Genomic DNA, 24999 nt, shown 5'->3' on the forward strand with positions numbered 1-24999 from the left:
TTAAATGAAACTAACTTAGACAAAACAGGTAATCAGGTGAAAAGTAAGACATGGAAACAAAACTCAGGTTTATATCTTTTATTATTAAGAGAAAACAGCGCATCTCTCCTCTGGACTGCAGACTGCCCTCTGCTGGATGAGTTCTGGTACTGCTCCGCCACCTGAGAAACAGTAATGAGTTATTAGACTTAAGTGCTGCAAATAAGATATTTCACAGTGTGTTTCTATTCAAACGTTTAAAAACAAAAAACAAAAAAAAACTGTGCACGCACATTTCACATCCATGTTTTGAAGGACGAACTGCACATGAGCCAGCCTGGAGGTCATCCTGGCGTCCTGTTACAGCGAGCTTCCTCCAGCTTTGACATTTTACAAGACAATCTTCATTTTCCCTACAACACAGAAACAAAAAAATACATCAGTGATGTTTGACTTGTGTCATGTGACAAAGTAACTCAGGAGTTTTGTCATAGCAGCCTCACAACCAACAAAATACCAAACACTCAAAGGTAAGTTTCTAAATAAGATGCATTACAGTGCTGCAGATGATATTTTACATGTTTGGAAGTTAAGCAGACACACTGCATTTGTCCAACACTTACGGTGGTAAATCCGTAAAGATCCTCAGCCTCCCTCTAATGGTCGAGGATCCTGCAGCAAGAGACAGACAATGAGAGCCTGACAGTGGACTGATCACCAGGTTTACTCAAACACTACTCACTGTGGTTGCAATGCATAAACACAAAAGTGAGAGCCTGTGTGTGTAGGTATGTAGGTGTGTGTAGGTGTATGTGTTGTATGTGCTGTATGTCATGTGACAGATGTTTAAAATAAAATGAGTTGGTTCTAACATAAATTAGAAGAAAATCGTGTGTGAGGGTAAGTAAAATGTGTGAATGAATGAAGTGTGTGCACGTGTATGCATGTGTTTGTTACTGAAGGGCATCTCAGCACCCAGAACATGAATAATTTATTAGAAACTGCAGAGAGGACAGACAAATTCATGACAACGTTCGAATCCGTTGCAATCCTTGAGAGGTAGGTAGGTCCATCTGTTACAAAGCCATGTGAAGCTAGACTTTCATACTGACACATCAGGTGTTTTACTGCAAAGGTACCCCAAACTGGAGCTACACCATAAACCTAGCACTGACGAAGCCGTGGTCGTTTTCAGTGTCAGTCTTTCGGACTCTGGGCAGGGCCCTTTCTGAAGAGGCCATTACAGGACTGAAGGGTAGTTCTGGCATCACACTCCAACAGGATATAAGGAAGGATTGTAGTCAATCAGGACTCAGAGCATGGTTAGAAAATGGATCACAGTGCAGAGATGAAATCATCACAGCTGCCATTGGCTGAACACAGTCTAGCCACAGCTCGAGAGACTCAAGGGCAGCAGAGCCCTACAGAGATGAGAGATCTAAATACAAGCAACATACGAAACTGCCACAGTCTTCTTGTGTACATTTATTCAAATGGCTGGCTGGTCAGTGCATGATATGCCATTCATGAGTCACAGGAAGGAATGAGGAATAAGAGGTACTGAGAGAAGAAAGGAAAAGGTCCATTTGAAGCTGATCACTGGACACACTCTTTAAAACGATTGTCCAAATTTTCTCCGACAAACCACGCAACCATCAGTTTGTTCCTAAAAACAGTGTTTGAGAATACAGATTGTATATATACACACACACAGTGGACTGAGCATCGTTTTTAAATGTGAAGCTAATATGGGAGTGAATTAAATCTGCTTTGTTTCTAATGGCCAGCAGGGGGCAACTCCCGATTACAAAAGCCAGACTAAATGAAGTCAAGAAAACGATACTGCACCTAATTTTATGACCTCAGCAAATAATTTCCTTGTGAGTTTGAAGTACATTAGGCAAAGAAGAATATGGTGATGTACCCTAAGGTTTTGAGTGTGTGAATGTTTTTTTTAATTTAAATATAGATTAACCCATATCTTGTGTTAAGTGCACCCTTCACCTAAAAGTGTCTTTATTCAGCAACCAGATACAATAAAAGACACCCAGGAGTGTGATGTTCAGCTCAGCTTTCACCCTGCCGGTACTTTTTAAAATATTGTTTGCAAAAGGTAGAATGACGATTAATTTCACAGTGAATACAGACATGCGTTACTAACCTATCTACAGTTAGCATCATGCCCTTTCAAAAGCTAAAATGGTTATGTGTCATTTCATGGCTCAAATTCCCAGCTTCAAAACAACAGTTTTCTCACTAGTTTTACACCGAATTCATTCCACAGATGAGAAGCAGCAAACTGTCTTGATGCAACTAAAATCAGATTGACAACAAACACTACGTAACTTCAAGCCCAAATGCTCTACATGATGAAATGGTACAGTATAAACTTTCATGCTCGTTCTGTTTAAAACAGATTACTGAAACATGAGTGGTCCTTTGTAAAAACGATTAGTTATGTCTATAACTTCTGTTCCCTGAAGGAGAGGAACGAGGTACAACACATAAGTATGGGATATCACGCCCTCGCGTGTCCTGGCTGAAGAAACCTTTATTCACGCCTTTACGGCAGATGACGTGTGATGACACGCGCAAGGCCCCGCCCGCACATATAGCCGCTGCCATCACCGTCATCCCTCAGTTCGATAGCCGCTCTTCACCGAGCCAACTGCTCAGTGGGGCCACCCTGTGTTGTACCTCGTTCCTCTCCTTCAGGGAACAGAAGTTATAGACATAACTAATCGTTCCCTTTCAGTCGATTCACTCGGTACAACACATAAGTATGGGACCTATATACACGCCCCGCAGAGCAGCCACCGAACCGGAACGGGACCACCACATCCTTAGTGAGTGGTAGACCCAGCAGAAAGGACAGCATGAGCCACCGAAGGGGCTGTAACGTCCAACCGATAAAACCGCACAAAAGTGTGCGGCGACGCCCAATTAGCCGCTGCACAAATATCAGCCACAGGCACCCCTCTAAAAAGAGCCCATGAGGTCGCCATCCCCCTGGTGGAATGAGCTCCCACCCCGTGGGGCAACGCAAAACCTCCGGTGCTGTATGCCAGCGAGATAGCTTCTACAATCCAGTGGGACAGCCTCTGTCTGGACAGAGCTCTACCCCTATTCGGATTAGCGAAGCAGACAAACAACTGGTCACACAAACGCACATCCCGAGTGCGCTCAATGTAGGTGCGTAGCGCACGCACCGGACAAAGAGAATGCACCCTCCTCTGCTCCTCAGATTCAAAAGGAGGGGAGCAAAAGCTCAGCAACTCAAACTCCATTGAACTATAAGATGCAGGCATGACCTTGGGAAGATAGGCGGCATTCGGACGCAATACGACCTTGCGGCCATCAGGAGAAAACTGTGTGCAGGCAGGATGCACAGACAGCGCATGAAGGTCCCCCACTCGCTTCGCCGAGGCCAAAGCGAGAAGTAATGCGGTCTTATACGAAAGAAGTTTCATATCTACCGACTCAACGGGTTCAAACGGAGGGCCACAAAGGGCCTCCAGCACCAAAGACAAGTCCCAAGCCGGGACACTGGACTTAAGCACGGGCCTCAGCCGGCGAACCCCTTTCAGAAAACGCACGGCGAGGGGATGCGCACCTGGTGTCACCCCGTCAAAACCGATATGACAAGCAGATATAGCCGCTAAATAAACCTTGATCGTCGAAAACGAAAGGCCTTTATCCAACAGCTCCTGCAGGAATGTCAAAACATCCACAATAGAGCACTGAAATGGGAGAGTGTGGCGGTCCTGGCACCATCGCTCGAAGGCTCGCCATTTGTAAGCGTACAAGCCTCTAGTAGACGAGGCCCTGGCGCTCTGAATCGTCGCTACCACACTAGGTGGCAGACCCTTAGCAACCAAGTTTAACCTCTCAGCAGGTAAGCATGAAGGTGCCACAGATCCGGGCGCGGATGAAACACTTCCCCCCCCGCCTGAGAGAGGAGATCCCTGCGGAGAGGAAGCTGCCAAGGACTTGCTGCAAGCAGGCTGATTATTTCTGCATACCACGACTTCGCGGGCCACCAAGGGGCCACCAGGATCAGAGAGAGGGAATGCCGACGCACCCTCTCCAGAATTGGAGATATCATTTCCACTGGGGGAAATGCATACAGGAGCACGTCTGGCCATTGGTGCGCTAGCGCGTCCAAGCCCAAGGGTGCATCGTGGTCGATTATGGAGAAGTACAGGGGGCAGTGAGCATTCACCCTGGAAGCAAAAAGATCTATTTGCGCCTCGCCAAATAGATCCCAAATCTGAGCCACTATTGAAGGGTGTAACCTCCATTCTCTCACCAGAGGACCCCCCCTGGAGAGAAGGTCCGGCCCCAGGTTCAGGTGGCCCGGGACATGGGTGGCTCTTAGAGTCAGAAAATGAACACTGCACCATAACAGCAGAGAGCGAGACAGCTGCAACAGGGGAAGAGAGCGTGTTCCTCCCTGCCTGTTTATATAAGACACCACTGTTGAATTGTCCGTCCTGACTAAGACATGCTGGCCCTGCAGGACTGGACGGAAACGCTTTAGAGCTAAGAACACTGCTAACAGCTCTAAGTGGTTGATGTGCAGCTGGCGCTGAGCCGCGGACCAGATCCCTCTCACTGACGCACCCTCGCACAGCGCTCCCCACCCACTTAGGGAAGCATCTGTGGACACCACCTTGCGAAACAACACCCTCCCAATCCGAGAGCCCTGGTGCAGTAGCCCGGGCTCCCTCCAAGGACGGAGAGCTAGCATGCAAGACGCAGTCACCGGCAGCCTCCTCCGGAGGTGACGCGAAGCACACAAACGGTGAGAGAGAGTCCAGCGTTGAAACGCTCTCATTTTCAACAGCCCAAGCGGCACTACGGCGATCATAGATGCCATCATGCCCAACAAGCGCAATATCGTCTGGAAACGCAGTCTGCGTCCCAGCTGAAATTGAGCGAGGCAGCGATGAAACGCGGCCACTCTGTGCTCTGACAACCGTGCGCGGCTGGAAAGAGAGCATATTTCCAGACCGAGAAAAGCGATCTGTTGACCTGGGATTAGCGAGCTCTTCTGAAAGTTCACAGAGAACCCCAGTGTCTGAATGTGTGACAGAACCCGCGACAGCTGCGTCTCCGCCTGTTCTCTGGAGCAAGCCACGAGAGCCCAGTCGTCCAGGTAGGCCAAGATGCGGATGCCCCTCTTCCTGAGGGGCGCTAGCGCTGCCTCGGCACATTTCGTAAAGGTGCGGGGAGCGAGCGACAGCCCGAACGGCAGCACTAGGTATTCGTAGGCTACGCCCTCGAATGCAAACCTCAGAAACTGCCTGTGTTTCGGGTGTATAGCGACATGAAAATAAGCATCTGTTAGATCGATTGTCGCAAACCAATCTCCCGGGCCGACTGCACTCAGGAGCTGTCTGAGTGTTAGCATCCTGAACCTGTACGTTCGCAGGTACGTGTTCAAGACTCGCAGGTCGAGGATGGGACGAAGCCCTCCCCCTTTCTTCGGAATGACAAAATAACGGCTGTACCAACCTTTGTCCGTCTCCGAAGCGGGGACCACCCGTATTGCTCTCTTCTGTAATAGCGCCTGTATTTCCTCTCTGAGTACCAAGGCTGCCTCGGGGTTGACAATCGTGTTCACGACTCTTTGGAAACGAGGCGGCTTGACCCGGAACTGCAACCGGTAACCCATGGCAACGGTTTGCAGCACCCACGGAGAGGGGGCGCAAGCGCGCCACTGAGGGAAGTGAGCAGCCAGCCGGCTGGCCTGCAGCACTGACGGCGGGGCGCCGTCGCCCCCCAGTGTGTCTGCAGGGGACTGCATCCCCTGCCTGACCTGGCTCATTTCGCCTGCAGGTTGAGCATTTGAGATTGTTTGAGAGTAAACAACACTCTTTATTGATTGCAACATGGGAACATGTACATTTATACATTTTGTTGGGTGCACCTTTTCCGGGGCATAACAATGAAAAACAGCGGGAACACTCGATGTGGCCGCTTGAACATTCAACACATCTGAACCGTGTGCAGGGGTTATGTGCTTGGGAGACCGCGATAGGGAAGTGCAGCGCCTTCTGGGGCTGACAACCTGAACAGAACTTAAGCGGCACCTCTTGTGCGGCAACAGAGGGGTAAGAGCAGCGTCTCCCTGCTGCCGGATCCCTTCCCCACTCGCAATCACAGCTAGGAGGGCTGAGGCTTCTTCCTCCTGGGCGTCGGGTCCCGTCGGGGGCCCGGGGGAGGGCCTTTGCCCCAGGCCGACTGGCGTGGAGCTCGGGCCGGAGTACGTGCTCTCGCCGGCGGCCCTCCCACTCCAGCAGTGGGCGCCGGTCTCTTGCCAGCTGTCAGAGGAGCGGCGGGCCTGTGAGAGCTAGCAGTGGGCTTGGGCTGGGGCTGGCGTCTGGGGATGATGTCGCGCAGAGCTTCCGTCTGCTTCTTCCTCAGATCGAATCTAGCCTGAATGGCTTCAAGTGAATGTCCGAATAACCCAGCCGCAGACACTGGTGCGTCCAGATACACAGCTCTGTCTCTATCAGGGACGTCGGAGAGGGTCAGCCACAGGTGCCTCTGCGCCACCACTGTCGAAGCCATCCCTCTGCCCAGGGAGAGCGCTGCACAGCGAGACGCACGGAGGATGTAATCCGTGGTGACTCTAACCTCGTTAAGAAGAGGTGACAGCGGGCTGTCCTCCGGAACCAGCGATCCAAGCTCCGCCAGGCACATTGCTTGGTACGTCTGGAGCATGGTGACGGAGCTCATGGCTCGAGCGGTGCCGGCCTGAGCCCGATAAATCTTCTCCAGCTGCGAGGCCGAGAATCTGCAGTGCTTGGACGGCAGAGTTGCGGGGCCACCGACACCATGGTTATGGGACGGGGCCAGATAAGCAGCCAGAGACGGCTCCATAGGGGGTGGGTTAGCTAAACCAGCTCCCTCGGCGCCGTCCAATTCCATGTACTGTCCATAGCCGGGCACAGTGACGCGGGTAGACAGAGGTTTGTCCCATGACGCTGTTAGCTCGCAGAGAAAGTCTGGGAACATGGGGAGGCAGTTTTTGGCCGTTGCGGGCTCCGGTGGAAGGAAAAAACCCGCAAACCGCGACGGCTTCCGAGCTGGTGGAGGAGAGGGCCAGTCCACCTGCAGCTTCTCAGCGGCACGGCGAAACAGGGAGAAAAGAGAGGTGTCATCGTGGCCGACCGGCGCAGCAGCGGCGGCATATTGGGTCGACAATGAGCTCTCCTGCTCATCCTCCGACAAACCATGGATGTCCAGGCCGATGTCCAGCACGTCATCGTCTTCCTGGGGAGCGCTGGCGGGCTTCAACCCAGGCTGAAGCCCGTCAGCGCTCCTGCATGGTTCCGGTCCGTCATCGGCTAACCCGTCAACGTATTCCATGTGGTCAGCCCAGCTAATCGCGGGGACATCGACCTGAAAATTTTCGTCTTCGGACTCGGACGAAGCCGGGGCTCCAGACTCGGAAAGAAGAGGGTCATGCCGTGCGACAGCCGAGCGTCCCAGCACTCTTTCCACAAACGTCACCCGTCTTTCCAGGGTCGAGCGTCGGAGCTGGCGACAAAACGCACAAGCTTCGGGCTCCGTCAACGCTCTCCTAGCGTGGACGATCCCCAGGCAGACAGGGCAGGCATCGTGCTGGTCGCTGTCGTGCAAAGAGAAACCACATCCCTGAGGACAGGGGCGAACAGAAGATTTCTGCTTTGCTCGCTTCGGTTTGGAGTCCATTCCCAAAACGCAAAGCGAAACGCTGCACAAGAAAAACTTGAAAATAGCGCTCCGCGGGCAGCCTACGCACCAGCTGGGCGGTGGAGGCTAACACCAACAGGGGCAGTTAAGCTAGGTTCAAGTTGGCAGACAACGGAGCTAACTAGCAGTAGCTAGCTAGCCCAACTCAGCAGAGGTGTTCTCAGCGAGGTGAAGAGCGTAAGAACTGAGGGATGACGGTGATGGCAGCGGCTATATGTGCGGGCGGGGCCTTGCGCGTGTCATCACACGTCATCTGCCGTAAAGGCGTGAATAAAGGTTTCTTCAGCCAGGACACGCGAGGGCGTGATATCCCATACTTATGTGTTGTACCGAGTGAATCGACTGAAAGGGAACAGTGCACATTTGTGTTTCTATTTGCTCCACATACACAAGTCTGACCAGTTATTTATGCACAAAATTGTAAAAGTATTGTTATATATTTTTAAGAAAAAGAACCACCAACTTAGAAAGGTTGGGGACCCAAAAAGTATGTGACATCTTAAATATAGCACTTTCACAGATAAAAATCAAAGCGCTTCACAATAAACCCTGAAATATACATATAATAATAATAATATGAAACAATGAAAACACTTTAACAGCTTGTTTGTATAAAAATGTCTTCAGCTGCTTTTAAAAGAGTCAGTGGAGTTTGTACAGCGTAAAGACAGTGGAAGAGAATTCCACAACCCAGTGCCTGAAAAGCCCGATCCCCACGTGTTTTGAACCCAATACATGGGACCAACAGTAACCTCTGACCTGAAGTGACCGGTAGGAAGCATGATGTTTCAATAGGTCAGAGATATACTGGGGAGCTTCACCATGTAGAGCTGTTCAGTTAAAACTAAAATTTTAAAATGAAACCTAAAATTTACTGGCAATCAATGAAGAGAAGCCAAAACAAGGGATGTGTGACCACTTATTAGTGCCAGTTAAGTCTTGCCACAGCATTCTGTACAGTCACTTCAACACTTCAAAAACCCAACCCAGTACCAATACAATCGGTATGTCATTTCAGACAGGCAGAGAGGGCGAGGGAGTAGTGCTGATAGAGGGTTCAAAGATAAAAGTGCTGCTTACACAGTGTGAAAGTACTTTTCATGACTGATTTTAACTGCATTGCGATTGACTGAGGATGTGCTGATGAAAGGCCACTGGGTGTTTAACAGTACTATTACTTTATCAAAGCAGGAATAGATTAACTGCAATCAGAAAGCACTCAAAACAAAAAACAAAGTTATGGCCAAAGCAGAACAGTTTCTCATAGTATTTTGCCTCTGGTAGAGCTGGGCTTTGGTTGTCCCCCCACCCCCAGTTTGTTGCTGCAAACACCCTGCCTTTTTCCAAACTAATCACTTTCAAATATAGGTTTTCGAGAAAAGGAAACAAAATGCAAAACATCGTGTACGGTTGTAGACAAGACTTCTGCTTTTTCCACTTAGGAGCTTAAATGTACCAGGCAATACTTTAAAAAAAAAAAAAAAAAAAAAGCAGAATACCTTTCATTTCAGCGCTGTGTTCCATATATTTGAATCCACACAAACACTTGTTTTCATGCACACATACAGAGGAGCCAAAGTACTACAACCACACACACACTCCACAGGCTACAGCAAATCTATTGCCAAGAAGTATGAAGAGAGATCTGCACTGTGATGCCATTCTTTGAAAGTGTGATGCCAGAAGCCCTGAAGACATCACTGTGAGCAGTGACGTGGAATAAGAAGACAGAAGAGTTAAGTCATGGGACAACTGTGCATCTTGCATTATAAACATGGATGGGACACTTACCTTACTTGTTCAGCTGATCTGTGTAAGCATACCTCTGGCTGCAGTGCAAACAAGTCCAGGCTTTACTGTCCACTGACATCTGCAGAACTACTCATCGTCAATGTAACCCAACTGCAGAGAAGAGCCTCTACTGTGGACTGGGGCAGCTTGTCTTTGACAAGCTGGCTGACAGCAGCTAATGCACCTCTTTTACCCAAAGACATGAAACACGCACAACCAGACAGGCAAAACAAGCCGCTGCCTCTTCAACCGTAAGACAGCATCGAACATCCTGCCTCACTCAGGTCTGTGAGCTTGATCGGTCTGCTGGTGTAGCTCTTACTATTATGGTAATTCAGACAGAACTGATGAGATTATGTGCTGGAGTAAAAAGTTGTTACATAAAACTTGAGTCACAATGTAAAGTGTGGGGAGTGGGGATGTAACAGTCAGTGTGGTATGTTTTTGGTAGAGGCAACAAAAGACTAACAAAAGTCAAAATTATCCTATGAGCAGCCTCTTTTTTTTTTTTTAAATTAAAAGTTGGCCATAATTCTTACTTTGACAAAAGAAACTCTAAATTGAGAATAAAGAGAAATACTTTCCCATATTTGGGGAATGATTTCATCATAAAAAGGTTTAAACACTAGCAATAATTAAATTTAAAAAAAAAAAAAAAAAAAAAAACTCCTGAAAAGAGGACAACAGAACTGTCAGAATAGGTATTGTTTGTTGTGAGCACTCATGTTTCAGTTAAATATAATGTTTAAATATAAAATATGTTGTGTGAGTTAGCACAGAGTTCTGGCTGAGCTTTCAAGAATACTCCTACCAGAGTTTATGGCCAATGCATACCTTGTGTACAGCAAACATGTTCTGGAAAAGAAAATGACTTTCTGCTCCTTAACAGGTTAGGCAGAATCACATTATGAGAGTGTATTTAGAAATCCTAATGGTGTGACTGCCAATGCCATCAGAAAAAACAAAAAACAAAACCTCTTTCTACTGAACCAAGAAAAAGACCTTGGATTGGATTGCACTGAAGAAATACAATAAAAGTTTCTAAAGATGTTAAAAGCTGAGCTCAGTGAGCTGTGAGACACGAGAACTACATGTAGTCGAAGCGTAACTAGTACACTGAGTTTTTTTGATTTTAGTCCAACTGGAAAAATGAGTTAAACATGAGGTTAGAGGCTGTGAGCTACTTGCCCCTAGAAAGTTGTCACTAGAGTAATACTTAAATGGTTCTGGATTCAGCTCACTGTCTAACAGATGACATTAATTTTTATTTATTAAGCAAAAAAAACAAAAAAAAACAAAACACTAATCAAAAAAAAAAAAAACTAATCATGTAGCAGTAAAAGTAAGATTGTATGTGGATATCACTGGTACGGGCAGTCTTTTTCCTCCTACAGAGAAACATATACATGTTAGCACTTAACGTCACACACGTACCGTTACACCCCTAGAAGGCAACAGGTCATTTTTCTCACCATGAACCTTAATTAGTTGCTATATTGTTCACACCTGTGCTGTGTGATCATTAGACAATTGTTAAAGCTGTTAAGAGTGACTGTCAAAAAGTTTGATTTCCATTTATGAAGAGTCTGCTTACTGCAATGTTTCACTTGCCTGTGGCTGCGACTTCACTTGAATGTCAAAGCTTTCCATTGTCACCACAATTCCAGTCAAATACATCTATAAAGAGGCATCGATTTCAGATCTCAGATGTTGAGTAAATGTGTTCCTCTTTCGTTTTTATAATTCCACTGCCAAACTTGTCCATTTTTACAACGTGTAATCCATGTATTTGTGTAATGTAACTTGCTTTGGTTTGATAGCGCTGTATAAGCAAGCATGACAACTATTTTTACTTGAATACATTAAAACATGTAGGCAATATCAAACTCAGTCTCTTAATCTTTTAAAGAGGAACTAGAACAAATTCCGTTATTTCTTTCATATATAAAAATGTAACAAATTCACATGCTCTTCTTAAAACTTAAATTTTTAGAATTTATAAGAGTCAAATGCTTCAAACTGTCCTCAATACATTTTACAGAATACTTTCTACTTCTGTCACATTTTAGTTGTTATCTGGAATCTATCATCTGTGACCAGTACAACTAAGAACCTCAAAGTCCTTCCAAAGGTGGCAAATAAGGATAAAGAAAAATCTGAGGACTCTTAAACAAACCTTAAAGGCAGAAGACCTAGCTTGAAGACAGAGTGAATTGCATGGCTGCAAAAACAGTCAGTATAATATGCACAAGACAAAGTGGAACACAAAAATGTGGAGTGGGTAACCGGGCCCCTTGAAGAATGTCAAGGGTTTATTTTCATGTCAAAATAGCAGAAAGGGATTTTTTCTGCATTAAAATATAGCAACTGTAAACATACAATAGACATAAATATAAGAATTTTCCTTAAAACGGTGTACTTGTGCGAGAGCAATAGCCAAATATATAAATTCCCAAATATTCTAACCTACAGTCCAAGCTATAGAGCCACTATTATCTGATCACTCTGGTCCTTTAGAGTGACACAGTTTCATTTACAAAACCGCTCCAACAGAAGCTACAGACTCTCAATGTCTTGGCTTGGCAACTTCCTTTTCATAGTCCAACACCTTAACAGATGGTCAAACCTGTTAAAGAAAAACAAGTTGTACACAACACAGACAACGTTACAAAGTTCAAAATGCACACTATGTTATTAAGTAAAAGAACTATATTTAAGCCAGTAAAATGTAATTCAATCTAAAAGCAGTGATGCATTTCTAAATGTTTTACCTAAAAGGAATTTGATGTATAAAGGGCATATTTTAAAGGTACCTACATACCTTTGATTGCAGATCTAAACTGTTTCCTAAATGTTGGAGATTATTTGACTTCCAACATCCTTTTTCAGTTAGTTATGTCACAACTACTCTGAGGAATGTTTATTTTAATCTGAAAATCCAGTCATCTGTGCATACTGTCAGAGAAAAATTCAGAGTGCATGCCACTGCGCTAAAAAGGACTCATTCGTCTAAAGAATGAGGAAAAGTTTGGCAAATACATCTGTACAAATAACTATTAGTTATAGGATTTGTTATTTTGCAATGAAAAACGCTCATCCAAAATTGACCATTTAATACGAGCGTATGAACCATGTAGACAGGCTTTCTCTTTGTAAAATATATTTTTAAAAAAGCTGGCATAACAATCCATCATTAAGATGTAGTGTTATGTGAAAATTATACTCAAAGCACTGATGTTGCAAAGAACAATTAGTGCCTTAAACCTATATCGTTATTCTTTTGAATATTTAGAAATAACCGACCAACACAAATTTAGTGTTGTGGACTTTGAAGGCATTAAATTCCAGTCCCACATCAGATCAGTGAGTTATGATTTTTCTGAATGCCATTAAGTGTATTTATAGATATTAATCTGCAATATATTAATTAAAATTTATTGCATTCCATTGTGAATTACTATTACTGAATTTTTGAAACTTTTTTCAAAATTAAATGAGAAAATATGCACTAAATATTTGAAGTACACAATATTGGATAAAATAAGAAGTTTTCTAATTCATCAGGAATGCTACAAGGATGGATTAGAATCACAATCCAGTTGACTTCCCAGGGGTTTGACTACCATATCACAATGACAAACATCTAATTAATGTACCTCATTAGACTACTCTCTTGGAAGGAAATCATGTACTGTATGTACAGGATTAAATAGGGATTATATCTCACTACTTTCACTAGTTTCAGATCCAGCGTTTGAGTTTCTTAGCTACAGCTTTTCCAAGTCCTCACTACCCAGCCACACTTCAGCCACAGTCCATTATCTTTAAAGCCGTCCATACCTGTTAAAGAAAACATGTACATAACACAAACACAAGTAACATTTGAGATAAACACTCCTTTATATCCTTCCCATTACTGAATGCATCCACACATCCAAATCTTCTGTTCTGTGGCCATTTCAGGTTTGTTTTGTGGGATTCTGGGATGCCACATGATAGAAGACATTAAAGTTAAAATCCTTACCTTCATTGCATGTTTGATTATGTGAAGGACATTAACAGGTGCACTAAAAATATTTGATTCTTGATGTCTTATGTAATCCATGTTTAAATGGAGGACATTTTCTTCTAAATGAAGAAAAAACAGAAAAAGCTACAATGATCAGCTAGTTGCTGTGCGAGGTCAGCAAGCTTCCACCAACTACAAAATTTTAACTAATGTTGAATGAAAAATACTTTCAATGATTCACAGAATGTCAAAGTTAAAGCTAGTGGAATAGAACAGAGCCAAGTTAATACACGCAAAAAATAAAATCTGCTTAATAACAAAAGTTGAAATTATTAAAAGATCAAAATTACTTACATTCACTTTTCAGGCCATCTCTTACCAGACAACTCTGACAAAGGTTGTAAAGGTAGGCTTGTGAATGGAGGAAGGTGTCCGTTTAATTATGGCACTCAATTTTGGTTGGGCCATCCTTACATTATTACTGTTTGAGCAGTCCCACAATTAGAAAAAAAAAAAATATTTGGACTTCTTGTCTCTTGATCTCGTGCTGTGTTCGGAGATAATGTGAATATCCTAATAGTACAGGATATTATTGCCATTATAATGGCAGGTGCCATTAAAGTCATTAATGCAGATACAGTTAAACATTTCTGCAGAGATTGAGAATGGGTTCTCCTGAATGTAACCCAATCTGTCATACAAGTCAGTCTGAGAAGGTAATAGTGATAAATTTACCACAAACAAGGCAGGTCCTCGGAAAAAAAACAGCACATGAGCCCTGTTGACAAAGTTGATACAATAGCCTTGGAGTCTCTAGTTTTAAATGAGATCGTAGTGCTGGTTTGTCAAAAGTTAACTGATACACAAGAACATATCAGTGAAACAGAAAAGATGCAAATCAGACTGTCGTTTAAGCCCACTGCACACATCCATGCGGTTTTGAAAACTAGGGCATCTTATGCGTTCTTACAAAGGGACTTATTGTCTTTGTGCTGCTCTAGCAAAATTAGAGCTTTATAACTGAAAATCATTTTCCAAAATCCAACAGTGACTCAGTCATTTATGACGTCACAGCCTGAAACGTCAGATCTCTGATGAACCATTGGTTGCTAGTTACTAGACTTTTAGAAATTCTAAGACTTGACATACGTATCCAAGTATGGATGTTCCAAGGCGTTTAAGTATAATATGGACATATCTGATGTCAAGATTTGCCACTGCACTTCCCCAAAGATACATTTTACACACAAACTTTTATAGACCTATAATATGCCTCAAGTCCGTCCATAACCATTATTGACTACATTTACATACAATTGTATTACTTCAACTGATGCAGAAACGTGGTGCTGTTTGAACTATTACCACTTAAGGTTAACCTAAACACCTTAAAGAACCTATAGGAGTCCAGAGTCACATCAGTGCACCCTTATGGAAACCTTCATAATTATCAAAATTAATCCTTTACATAACAATACAGAAACTGCTACAATTTCATCCCAATTTAACAACATCATCCATTTTTAAAGATGGTGGCATTTGCTTTGTGCATTTTTTATGACAGTTATCCTTCTGAAAGAATGCCTCACAAATGCTTGAAATGCTAGCAATAACAGAATGACCTGCATGTAAATGTAGTCAAATAACTCCAGCTTCCAAACATGCACACAAGGACACACACTTGAGTGGATTTTGCCTGTCTACGACAGACTGTGCGGTTTCAGCACTATGTTTCTGTAAGACCACTGTTAGTCACACAGTATTACACAGGTTTTCTTAAAGGTTCCATGTGTGATATTTCTTCTGTCCTGAGGCAAGACTGTAAAAGCAGAGTTACTCATTGAATGCAACATAACTCAGAAAAAGCCTCTCCTAAAAACCAAGAAAAAGCCTAAAAGTTCCCCTTTTTCAAAAAATAAAAGGAAACATACTTGTTTGAAAACAGGGTTATAATATCAGAGCCACCCTGCATTATTAAAAATAAATGAAGTTCTTTAAAACGCGACTGTGACCATTTTAATAACCAATTTATAAAAATGAATCTTAACAACTTTTTCTTAAAAAAAATAAAATAAAATAAAAAATTTTCCTGCAAATGCTATCGCTAATTTACAGGAAACGTAAAAATATTAAAATGTGTTAAATCTTATTTTAATTAAGTTTTCAATGATCTGGAGAACCCTGTTCAACATTGCTTCCCAGTCTAGAGTCTTTTTAAGTAGGTGGTAAATATATGATTATTCCTTTGATGAATAAGTATTTTTACAATATATTTCAATGTGGGAATTTGCTGATTAAAGCTATGTCGTACTTGCAGCTAATTTCTGTCATACCACGAGTTAATTCTTTTCAGACTGTGTACGAATCACTGAACTAAAGTGGACAGGACTTGAGAAAATAACACATAGAATCTTTAAGAGCTAACGTGGCAAAGGTAACCACATTATTCAACTTCCGCAAACAGCCCATTGCTGCTTTCTGAACGGACTACACGTTTCATTTTTAAGAATAAAAGGTTAAAGGTTTTTCCTGATTGAACCAATGTCTCTTTATTATAGTACATGCGTTGACTCCAAATGCATGGCACAAAACACAGCCATAGGAAGTTCAGAAAAAATGTTACAGTTATCACTTCACGACGACTCACAGAGCATAACACATCTTTAAAAAAAAAAAAAAAAAATTATACATGGTCAAAAAAGAACAACTGGATCAGCTAAGAGTAACTTCTCTTTTCAGACTAGAGACAAAGTAAAAAATGAAAATATTGACTTTCAATAACTGAGTAAATTGGCTAAAATGTTGTAACAATTTAAACTTAAATACAAGAAATTCGAATCAACATTTTTGTTTTTAGAGAAAAACTGTACAAATGGTGCTGCCGGAAGCATCAAAAGAGCAGCGTTTAAAAACGGGGTTTCTTAGCAGGACCATCAAACTCCTCGCGGACCCTGCCATACCCGGGGTTACCAGGACCCATTCCCCTCGCACCACCCGGAGTGAAGCGCTCATTGCGCTGTTGGGTGTCAATGTGCCAAGGAGGCAGACAGGAGGGTGGTAATAAGGTATGGGAAGGGTCAGTGCATAAGCATACAGTTCATGTCCATATGGAGATGTGTAAAAAAGGTATGGCACAGGTGTGATTTGTTTTATATTGCGAGTGGTTTACAAAAGAACCAGCAGGAGACACATCCGGAGAAACCGTTCGTTCCAATATGAAGGTCCACAGGTGCCACAGGTAACATACGGAAAAGGAAGAGAGGGTAATGCTTTCGTTAGTCAGTGCCTACCTAGTGTGGTCTCTTCTCCAGTGCATGCCAAGATTAGGCTGGGCATTAATGACAGCTGGCCGTATCTACTAGTTAATGGCAACAGATACATGCCTAAACTTCTGAGAGGCGGCATGAAAATAGGACGCTAAAAATATATTTCTAACATGAGGTTTAACCTCATATTTCTAGTCATTTGTTACAGCCAGAATTCAGATTTCCTTAGAAAATGTTGCATATACACACAATTTGGTGGCATCATGACTAATATTGTAAACTGTATGACTTAGAGTGATCTTAAACATATCTATAAATCTGTTGCTCAGGTATCACAAAAGGGTATGGTAACTTTTAAACGGTCCCAAATGTGACTACAACGTATAGGATCTACCAGAAATGTGTGGTCTCTCAGACAGAAAGAGTATATTCGTAGTGCAAGACATTTTTCCAATAAGTAAGCAGTTCATTAATATTTACATCAATGCTAATTCAGACAACTTCTGTGAAACTAAAAGTGTCATTCTAGAAATTCAGCAGAATAGCTGAAATTGTCATTTGCAAAATGAGGCTAACAAAGAACAACTAAGGTAAGGAGAATAACGTGAGGTAGTCAGATTGCAGAATATAAATATTATCTTGAAGTGAATGAACCTTCTGCTCATTTTACTAAACTGAAATTCAGACTGTCAGGATCACTTCCAACAGGCTTAAAACTCAAACTTATGGTTTTTAAAAGACCATTCATTTGAACTATTCAAAAGCAAATTGTGCTCTAAATTTTAAAGAGGTAAATACTTTTCTAGACGAGTAATAAATGAAATACAGGTTCTTGTTTTCAAGTCAAAATTAAGATGTCTTTAAGCACGAAGAATTTCTTTTAGAACTCATTTTACAACTACGAGCAAAAAAGTATCAAGGTTATGAGCAAAAAAATTTTTGATCAAAGAATAAAGTCTGATAGAGTTTTAATTTCTGTGCTTTTTGTCGTTAATAACACAAATTAAGGAAATTTAAAGGAACAGTATCTTTCCCACCTCCCAAAAAAGAAACCGTCTTTTGCTGTTAACCAGAATCAGACAGCAATACAGCAAAAATAAAATAAAATAAAAAATTTGGCTCTCTGAGCACAAGCCAAGTGTTTAGTTCTATTGCAGAAGAGAAGCCAGTTGTTCATCTCCAAAACTAGGCAACTCACAAATGTAAGAAAGTTGAGATGGCCAGAGCACACTACAGGCCAGGGAAAAAATGCATACGTTTGACTTTGGGGTGAACTGTCCCCCCTTTAATTCCTACTACTGTGAGCTTCAGATGTTTTTTGGGGGGGGAAATAAACCAAACATATTCTAATATTACAGCTTAAGCAGAGCCCACTTTCCAGGTGTGCTGACTTGTTCTTAAAAAGTGGCTAACCAATTTCTGTTTAGGTAAAAGCCATTAGATTCCCAACTTCACATGCTCTAGTACTGACAGTCTTCATTTGATATGACCATTTCAACTATTTAGTGCAGGGTGGGTCATGTCATTTTTAAATGGCAGCTTTGCACCGTGTACCTACCCAAGTTAGGTGGGTTTGCTGCAAACAAAAGTGCATAACTTTATAAAAGTAAAATGAACTCCATGAAGCAAGCAATTCCTAAAGTGTATTTAAAATGCCTTAAAGCAGGTATGTCAAACTCATTTTATAGCACATAAAATTTGGGCCACATAACCCACTTACTCTTAATTCCGTCAGTCTAAGTTAGCTTAATTACACATGAACTACCCATTATAAAAAACAAATGTCAATAGGCCTCATGTTTGACACCCCTGCATTAAGATCTAAATTAATGGACTGTTATTAAGACTTTTTTTGGTAACAAGTCTTAATAATACAGAAACCCTATTTTAAAGTTCAAGCATTACTTTTTATTCAGGACTATAGAACCTTTTCATCCGTCAACTGTAATACAGAAACGAATGACTTCAGGTCTAAATTCTGCCAGAAACAAAAATCCCAGGCTCGGTCCAGTTTTCAGCGACATCATCTGAACAAAGTCACAAGGCTACGCCAGCCCCCATCAGTTAATCATGCTGTAATCTTCGTCAAACTCAAAGCTTTACACCGTCATCAGGCACTAAAAGTGTTACAAGGTTTCAAAGCTCAATTACAAAAAGAGATACTGATGAGAAGGTAAAGGTTGCTGGTCCAGAAGTTTTCCACCACACATAAACGCCCCCCCCTCAAAAAATATAATTAAATACATTTAAGGGTGGAAAAAGGAAGCCTGTTCACACACAACTTCAGTTCTCCTGATAGACAAATGAGGCATGAAATTGGTAATAGAAAAAAAATGGAAAAATTTAAAAAAATAAATAAATAAATAAATAAATAATAATACTGGATACCAATGCTCTCCTCAGTCAAGAAAACGTGCCTGTCCAGCTCACATAAGACAGGGCTTGCAATAGCAGTCCACTACACAAACAGCATGATAGGAGTGAGCAGAGCCAGCAAAGTTTTTCTACAGCTGTTTGAAACACACTGAGATGATCATTTAGTGCAAGCTGACGGTTTTATAGCTTAAAAGCAGTAATGGCTTGTGGGACTATTAACTGAGGGGGCTCGGCTTGCTACTGAAAAAAAGGAAAACAAACAAACCCTATAAAAGCAGTGAGCATGTGTCACATTCAACAACCAGAAAGCCATCCAGTGATAGCTGAGAACACAAATCACTCATTCTGCCATCCTGCTTAGACAACTGGACATCGTGTTAACACGAAGAAAGGAAGAGAAAAAACAAAAAACAAAAAAATAAAAACATGGCTGGGAGTCTCCAACCAAAGGGAAAGCCAAACAAAACTATATTAACTACTGAAATTCCCACAAGTGGGATACATTACCATTTCGTTGCCCATCAGGCCTCCTGGTCCTCCCATTCCCTGCTGACTCTCAAACCCAAGCCCGCTCATAGAGAATTTCTGTGAGGATCCACCAAAGGACATATCTAAAGAGCAAACAGGAAAACATGTTAGGTATTCATACAGCACATGAATTAAAAATACCAATGCTACCCCCCTCAGCCTCCTACTACACACCCCTATTTATCCATTTCAAAAATTGTAGGTCTCCAACTTAGGATTGGACTCCATGCTGCCTGCCCATCTGCGTGACGACAATACCCCACCAGTCTTTTACGGCTGAGGAGTAAAAACTCAGACACATCCTGCTGATGGTAAAGCTGCCTCAACAGAATTTCAAGAGCTATAACACTCGCATAGATACTGGTCTGAATACTGATACTGATCTAATATTTGACTCAGCTATCACAAGCTTTACAAGCTAACATAGCCAGCTGTCATTTAGTTGCTAGGGGGGAAATGTAATGTAACACGAATGAAGTTGACACCAAAGCAAGTACCAGTTTAGAAACGTTTAACACCTGCTACCCCCAACAGCTTCTATTTGCATGCTTGCAGAAGTTGTTTTTTTGTTTGTTTGTTTTTGTTTTTTTTTTTAAATACACTACTGACAAACCTACACATAGAGCACTGACGTTGTTTGTACATTTCCTACCAAATCTGGTCTAACAAAATCAAGTCTTCCCTTCCTGATATCTCCACATGTGCATTATTTTTACACAGACCTACTTTATGAGCTTCCTTCATACTTTACATTTAGATTTTATTGTTTTAGCTCTTTTTTTATTTTACTTTTTCTTCTTATGGAATTGTTCTACCTTTGTGTCATTTTAAAATCATACTGGACTATTTTGTCCATTTTATTTCACTAAACTCTACGTCTACTTAAAAAAGAAGCTACTTTATTACAGAATGTTTAATACTTCAGTTACTGTAAAGGAATAGGCTGGAATTGTCTTTTTGCAACACTGTGCATTTCATCATCTAATGCCTAAAATGTTTTGGTCACCTTTATAGCCACTGTGGTGTCTGGATTTCTGTCATGATTTCTTAATTTAAACAAAAGACACTTACCACCCATGCCCAAAGCTCCACCAGGATGCATTCTCATTTCTCTGTCCCTCTGTAAAACAAAGAAATTAAGATTAATGTAGGCAGTAACTGGTTGTTGAACTGATGTTTTTGACGCCCAAGTTAAGTTTAACTAACATCCATAAAGCTGCCCATCCTGTAGTTCTCCTCACGCTGACGGCGCATCTGTTCTTCCAACTCTCTCTTCCGAAGCATCTCCTCCTCCTGTCTGCGTCGCTCTTCCTCTTGTCTGTTTAAAAATGCCAGATAATTAGTCAAATGTAGTCCATGTTTTAAGAGAACTCAACACCTGTTCCAAATAACAACCAGCTGCAATTTAATGACATAAAATACCTGAGCTGCATTTCCTTCCTCTTTTGCATCTCCTGATTGTGCATCTCCTCCATACGCCTCAGTTCTTCCTGTCGCCTCAACAGATCTGAATGAAAACACAACGCATTACATTTACAGCAGTAGGATAACCCACATCTAATGAGTGACATAACAAATTATGAGAATTGCAGGTCTTCCATATCTAAACTTGCCTTGACGGAGCAGATTGGCCTGGTGCTCATGGTAAGCATCCTCCATCTCGCTCTCGAGTTTCTCACGGGCCTCACGCATGTTCTTCTCCACCTGTTGTCTTTGCTGCTTTTCCATTTCATCAAGGGATTTCCAGCGCTTTGCATACTCAAATTCAAAAGTGCCTGGACGGGCAAAGCGAGGAGGCTCCTCACGCTCTCTAAAGACACAAAGACCATAACGTAGAGTACATTAGATTGACAGGAACATGTCAGCATTCACCTGAGTTACTAAAAATTGCATTGAAAGATCTTCTAAGATAAAATGAATGCAAAGTGAAACTTTAGTTTTACTACACCATACTTCCTCATTTCAATGATTCAATAGTCGCCAATTTTATACTATATGCAATGGTTTAGTTTTCTGTTGTTTGCCAATGTGGGATTTTACTCAGATTAACATCTGCAGAGCCTCAGAGAAGGTTGACCTTTAACAGCTGAATCCACCACCCCCACCTTCCCCATCCCACCATCTGCTACTCACAAATAAATGACCTAATGACCCGAAGAAAGTAATTTGCATAATAAAGACGATTGCGTCAAGAGACCAAAATGCACTTGCTTCAAGACCTACTCATAGTTCATTCCACTGGCTATTTTATGGTGGTGTTAGTATGATTAGGAAAAAGTAAGATTTCCCTGCCATCTGCATGATGTTGCACCAAGAACAAACCAGTACTCACGTTTTATATTTGGGGTTCTTCTGTGCCAACTTCTCTGGAAGACCATCTTCACTATCGTACTGCTCCAGAGGCTCGACAACAACAGGCCGAGGAGAACTGCAGAAGGTGAAATACAATTTTTTTTAAAAAAAAAAAGAAAGAAAAAGAGCAAGGGCTTCAAGAACCTTTTACAAATATCTTCCAACTCAAATACCCCCCTTCTACTCAACTAATATAATTAGACTTACGTAGTGAGCAGAAAGACCCCCTCGTTGCACCTCTCTAAAGCCTTTCTGGCAGCAGGTCTGGAGGCAAATTCAACAATTCCTCTGCCTGTAGAGCGTCCACGATCATCTACAACCACGATGGCCCTCTCTACCATTCCGAACTGTGAGAAAGCTTCCTCTAGGAGTTCATTGGAAACAAATGGTGACAGATTCTTTATAGACAGCGCTGCAGAGTGTGTAGCAAATCGCACACGCAAGGGTCTGCCCTTCATCGGTGTGTCATCCAGCTCAGCTTTTGCTATCTCTGCAAGTGCCCGAGATTCCTAGATAAAAGAAAAATGTTATTTAAAAGAGTCCCTTTACTTATTACAGTAACAAAAACCTGTTTCAATTCAAGCGTGTGACCCCTTACCAGTCGGATGAAACCAAAGCCTTTCCCCTTGTTGATAAAGACCTCAGTGGGCTCCCCATATTTTGCAAACATCTTCCTGAAATCGTCCTCTGTGATGTCGTTGGGCAGGTTACCAACAAACAAGCGGCACCGCTGTGTGTAGGACTTCTCACCTGGCTTCAGCAACATGGACAGCGTCGCCTTGAACTCAGCCTAAGAAAAACAAGACCGAATTTTTTTTTAAATTCGTATACATATATAGAAAACAGAAAAATATACAAATTATTTGACGCCCAATAGATCATCATTTTCAGATTAACTTTATGTTATGATTTGTGCTCGCGTCCGTATTTCGATCTCCGTTCGCCCATCCCCCTCACTCGCTTTGTGAAGTAAAAGAAAAAAATCCAACACGGAAAATAATATGAAATACCACTGTCGACAAACTAGTTCACCCAAAATTGTTCAGGTTAACAGATGAAACCCATCACTGAAAATATATTTTTCCTTTTAAAAGCGTTAAAATAGAACTAATTTCTATACTTGAACAAGATGGCCGCTAGCTAAAAGCAATAACGTTGCAGGATGTATTCTTTTATGCACCGCGACTGCCCGCCGGAGCGAGCGCCCGACTGCTTCCCTAATAACTGTAAGGATAACACAAACTCCTCCGCCCGACAGGGCTGTTTAAAGTGTCATATCGAGCACCACGAGGCTGGTTTGGCTAGTGTTAGCAGATAGCGACTGCCGACGCCACTTGGGCGTTTATAAAAATTAAGCTAAAACTAAATAAAGCAAACCTTAGATTGGCTCTCTTCTGACTGACTTGCGTCAGTGTTCATGGTCTCTCGTGACTGTTGACTGACTTTCATGGCCGGTGGCCCTGTATTTTGGCCTTGTTGAAGTCCTGGTCTCTGGCCTTGTTGAGGTCCTGGTTTCTGGCCCTGCTGGGGTCCCGGCTTCTGGCCCTGCTGGGGTCCCGGCTTCTGGCCCTGCTGGGGTCCCGGCTTCTGGCCCTGCTGGGGTCCCGGCTTCTGGCTTTGCTGAGGGCTTGGTTTCTGACCTTGCTGCGGCCCAGCTGCTTTCGGGCTTGGGTGTGGAGTCGGCTTCTGCTGCTGACCGTTAGCATTTGCCACGGGTGACTTCAGCTGCTGGTTCAGGTTCTTGTTTGCCTGGTTTGGCTGAGGGGAGGTCACGTTAGGTGTGGGTGGTGGTGACTGAACCTTCGGCTGGGGCGCAGGGGTTGTGGATTTCTGCTGCTCTTGTGCCGGTTTCTGATGCTGTTGCTGCTTAATCGGGCCTTCCATCGTAAGAGCCGGGCCTGGAGTCGGCGGAGGGATGATGGGTAGCGACTGATTCTGTTGCGGCTTCTGGGGAGTGTTCTGCGATCCTTGGTGTGGTGGTCTGTTGAAGTTGTGTCCCCTCCGGTTTTGATTTTGATTCTGGAAAGGATTATGCCGAAAATTTGGGTTTCCCATAAGCCCACCTCGCATGGGGCCGCCGGGCCCACTTCCTCTGCGCGGCTGGAAATGATTCATTCCAAAGCCGCCACGATTATTGTTGAATCGAGACATTGGTCCTAATATATAGGCAAAAATTATTTTTAAAATACCAAAAGAATTAAAGGTCTACTGCTCAACAACCACCTCCAAAGGCTGTTCGCAGGTTCTCAAAATGGCGACCAATAGTTAACGTATTTTCTTTCTTTCTCCAGTACGCAGACGTCTGGCTCCGCCCAGTCCCATTGATTGGTCCGTTGTACAGGAGGCGGAGTAAGAGTTTTTCGAAGGAGCCAGTCCTGAAATCACCAACTCTGCTCTCATATGTATGTAAAGAGGCGGCCATTGCTCGAATGAAAGAGCTGTTAATCATGGCTCAAAGAAATCTGAAACAATTCGTTGTCACATAGCTATCTGTTTGGTACTGTAGCCTGCACAGTGGAACAGCCCCACAGTGACTATTGCTGACTTTATGACCCAGATTATGCATAAGAAGGGTATCCTTTTTATATGCATTTCACTTTAAATTAAAGCACGTGAATACACTTTATATATCTGGCCCTTGATGTAATTTTCACTTCAATGTGTGGCTGCTAGTGGAACTGACGCACTCCTGCTCCAAATAAAGTCACGGAAACAATCAAACACGGATTAAACGGGTTAACAGTGAGCACTGTCCAATGAAAGTAAGAATACGTTTTTCCTCTACAGAGAAGAAGCTCATACAGTTACCAGCACCTCAGACTAAGCTTTCAGACCCATTTGAACAACAGCTGTTTGCAGGGGTTTGTGTTAATCAGTCCTAGCTTAAAAAACATTAGTGAGAAAACTATTGAGAAAAAAATCCTGAAGGACTTGTTTAGAATTCAGTAGGTTGAT

The 24999-nt window shown here is 42.7% G+C and overlaps 1 protein-coding gene across 2 annotated transcripts; it reads right to left on the minus strand.

Annotated features, from left to right (window-relative positions):
* Positions 1 to 63: 63 nt before the first annotated feature.
* Positions 64 to 24342, minus strand: sfpq (splicing factor proline/glutamine-rich). Of its 2 annotated transcripts, XR_003270926.2 has the most exons (12): positions 23422 to 24342; positions 22643 to 22834; positions 22252 to 22553; positions 22025 to 22120; positions 21306 to 21502; positions 21115 to 21199; positions 20899 to 21010; positions 20764 to 20812; positions 19672 to 19775; positions 603 to 651; positions 273 to 392; positions 64 to 161 (listed from the first exon to the last, which is right to left on the minus strand). XR_003270926.2 is itself a non-coding variant. In XM_026155399.2 (10 exons), the coding sequence occupies exons 1-10, from the start codon at positions 24193 to 24195 to the stop codon at positions 16428 to 16430; spliced, it is 2022 nt and encodes a 673-aa protein (XP_026011184.1). In that variant the 5' UTR covers positions 24196 to 24342; the 3' UTR covers positions 16046 to 16427. The 2 variants fall into 2 exon arrangements, 1 of the variants encoding a protein (XP_026011184.1); XM_026155399.2 differs by lacking the exons at positions 64 to 161; positions 273 to 392; positions 603 to 651 and adding an exon at positions 16046 to 16538.
* Positions 24343 to 24999: the final 657 nt, after the last annotated feature.

The sequence above is a fragment of the Astatotilapia calliptera genome, chromosome 22 (assembly GCF_964374335.1).
Source record: "Astatotilapia calliptera chromosome 22, fAstCal68.1, whole genome shotgun sequence".
NCBI lineage: Eukaryota > Metazoa > Chordata > Actinopteri > Cichliformes > Cichlidae > Astatotilapia > Astatotilapia calliptera.

Excerpts from the sequence above, each read along its gene's own strand:
- sfpq (XM_026155399.2), bottom strand. The coding sequence starts at position 24,195 with ATGTCTCGATTCAACAATAATCGTGGCGGCTTTGGAATGAATCATTTC. Across the intron at positions 21,200-21,305 it reads GGCCAATCTGCTCCGTCAAG|ATCTGTTGAGGCGACAGGAA; the intron begins GCAAGTTTAGAT and ends GTTTTCATTCAG. Across the intron at positions 21,011-21,114 it reads AGGAAGGAAATGCAGCTCAG|ACAAGAGGAAGAGCGACGCA; the intron begins GTATTTTATGTC and ends ATTTTTAAACAG.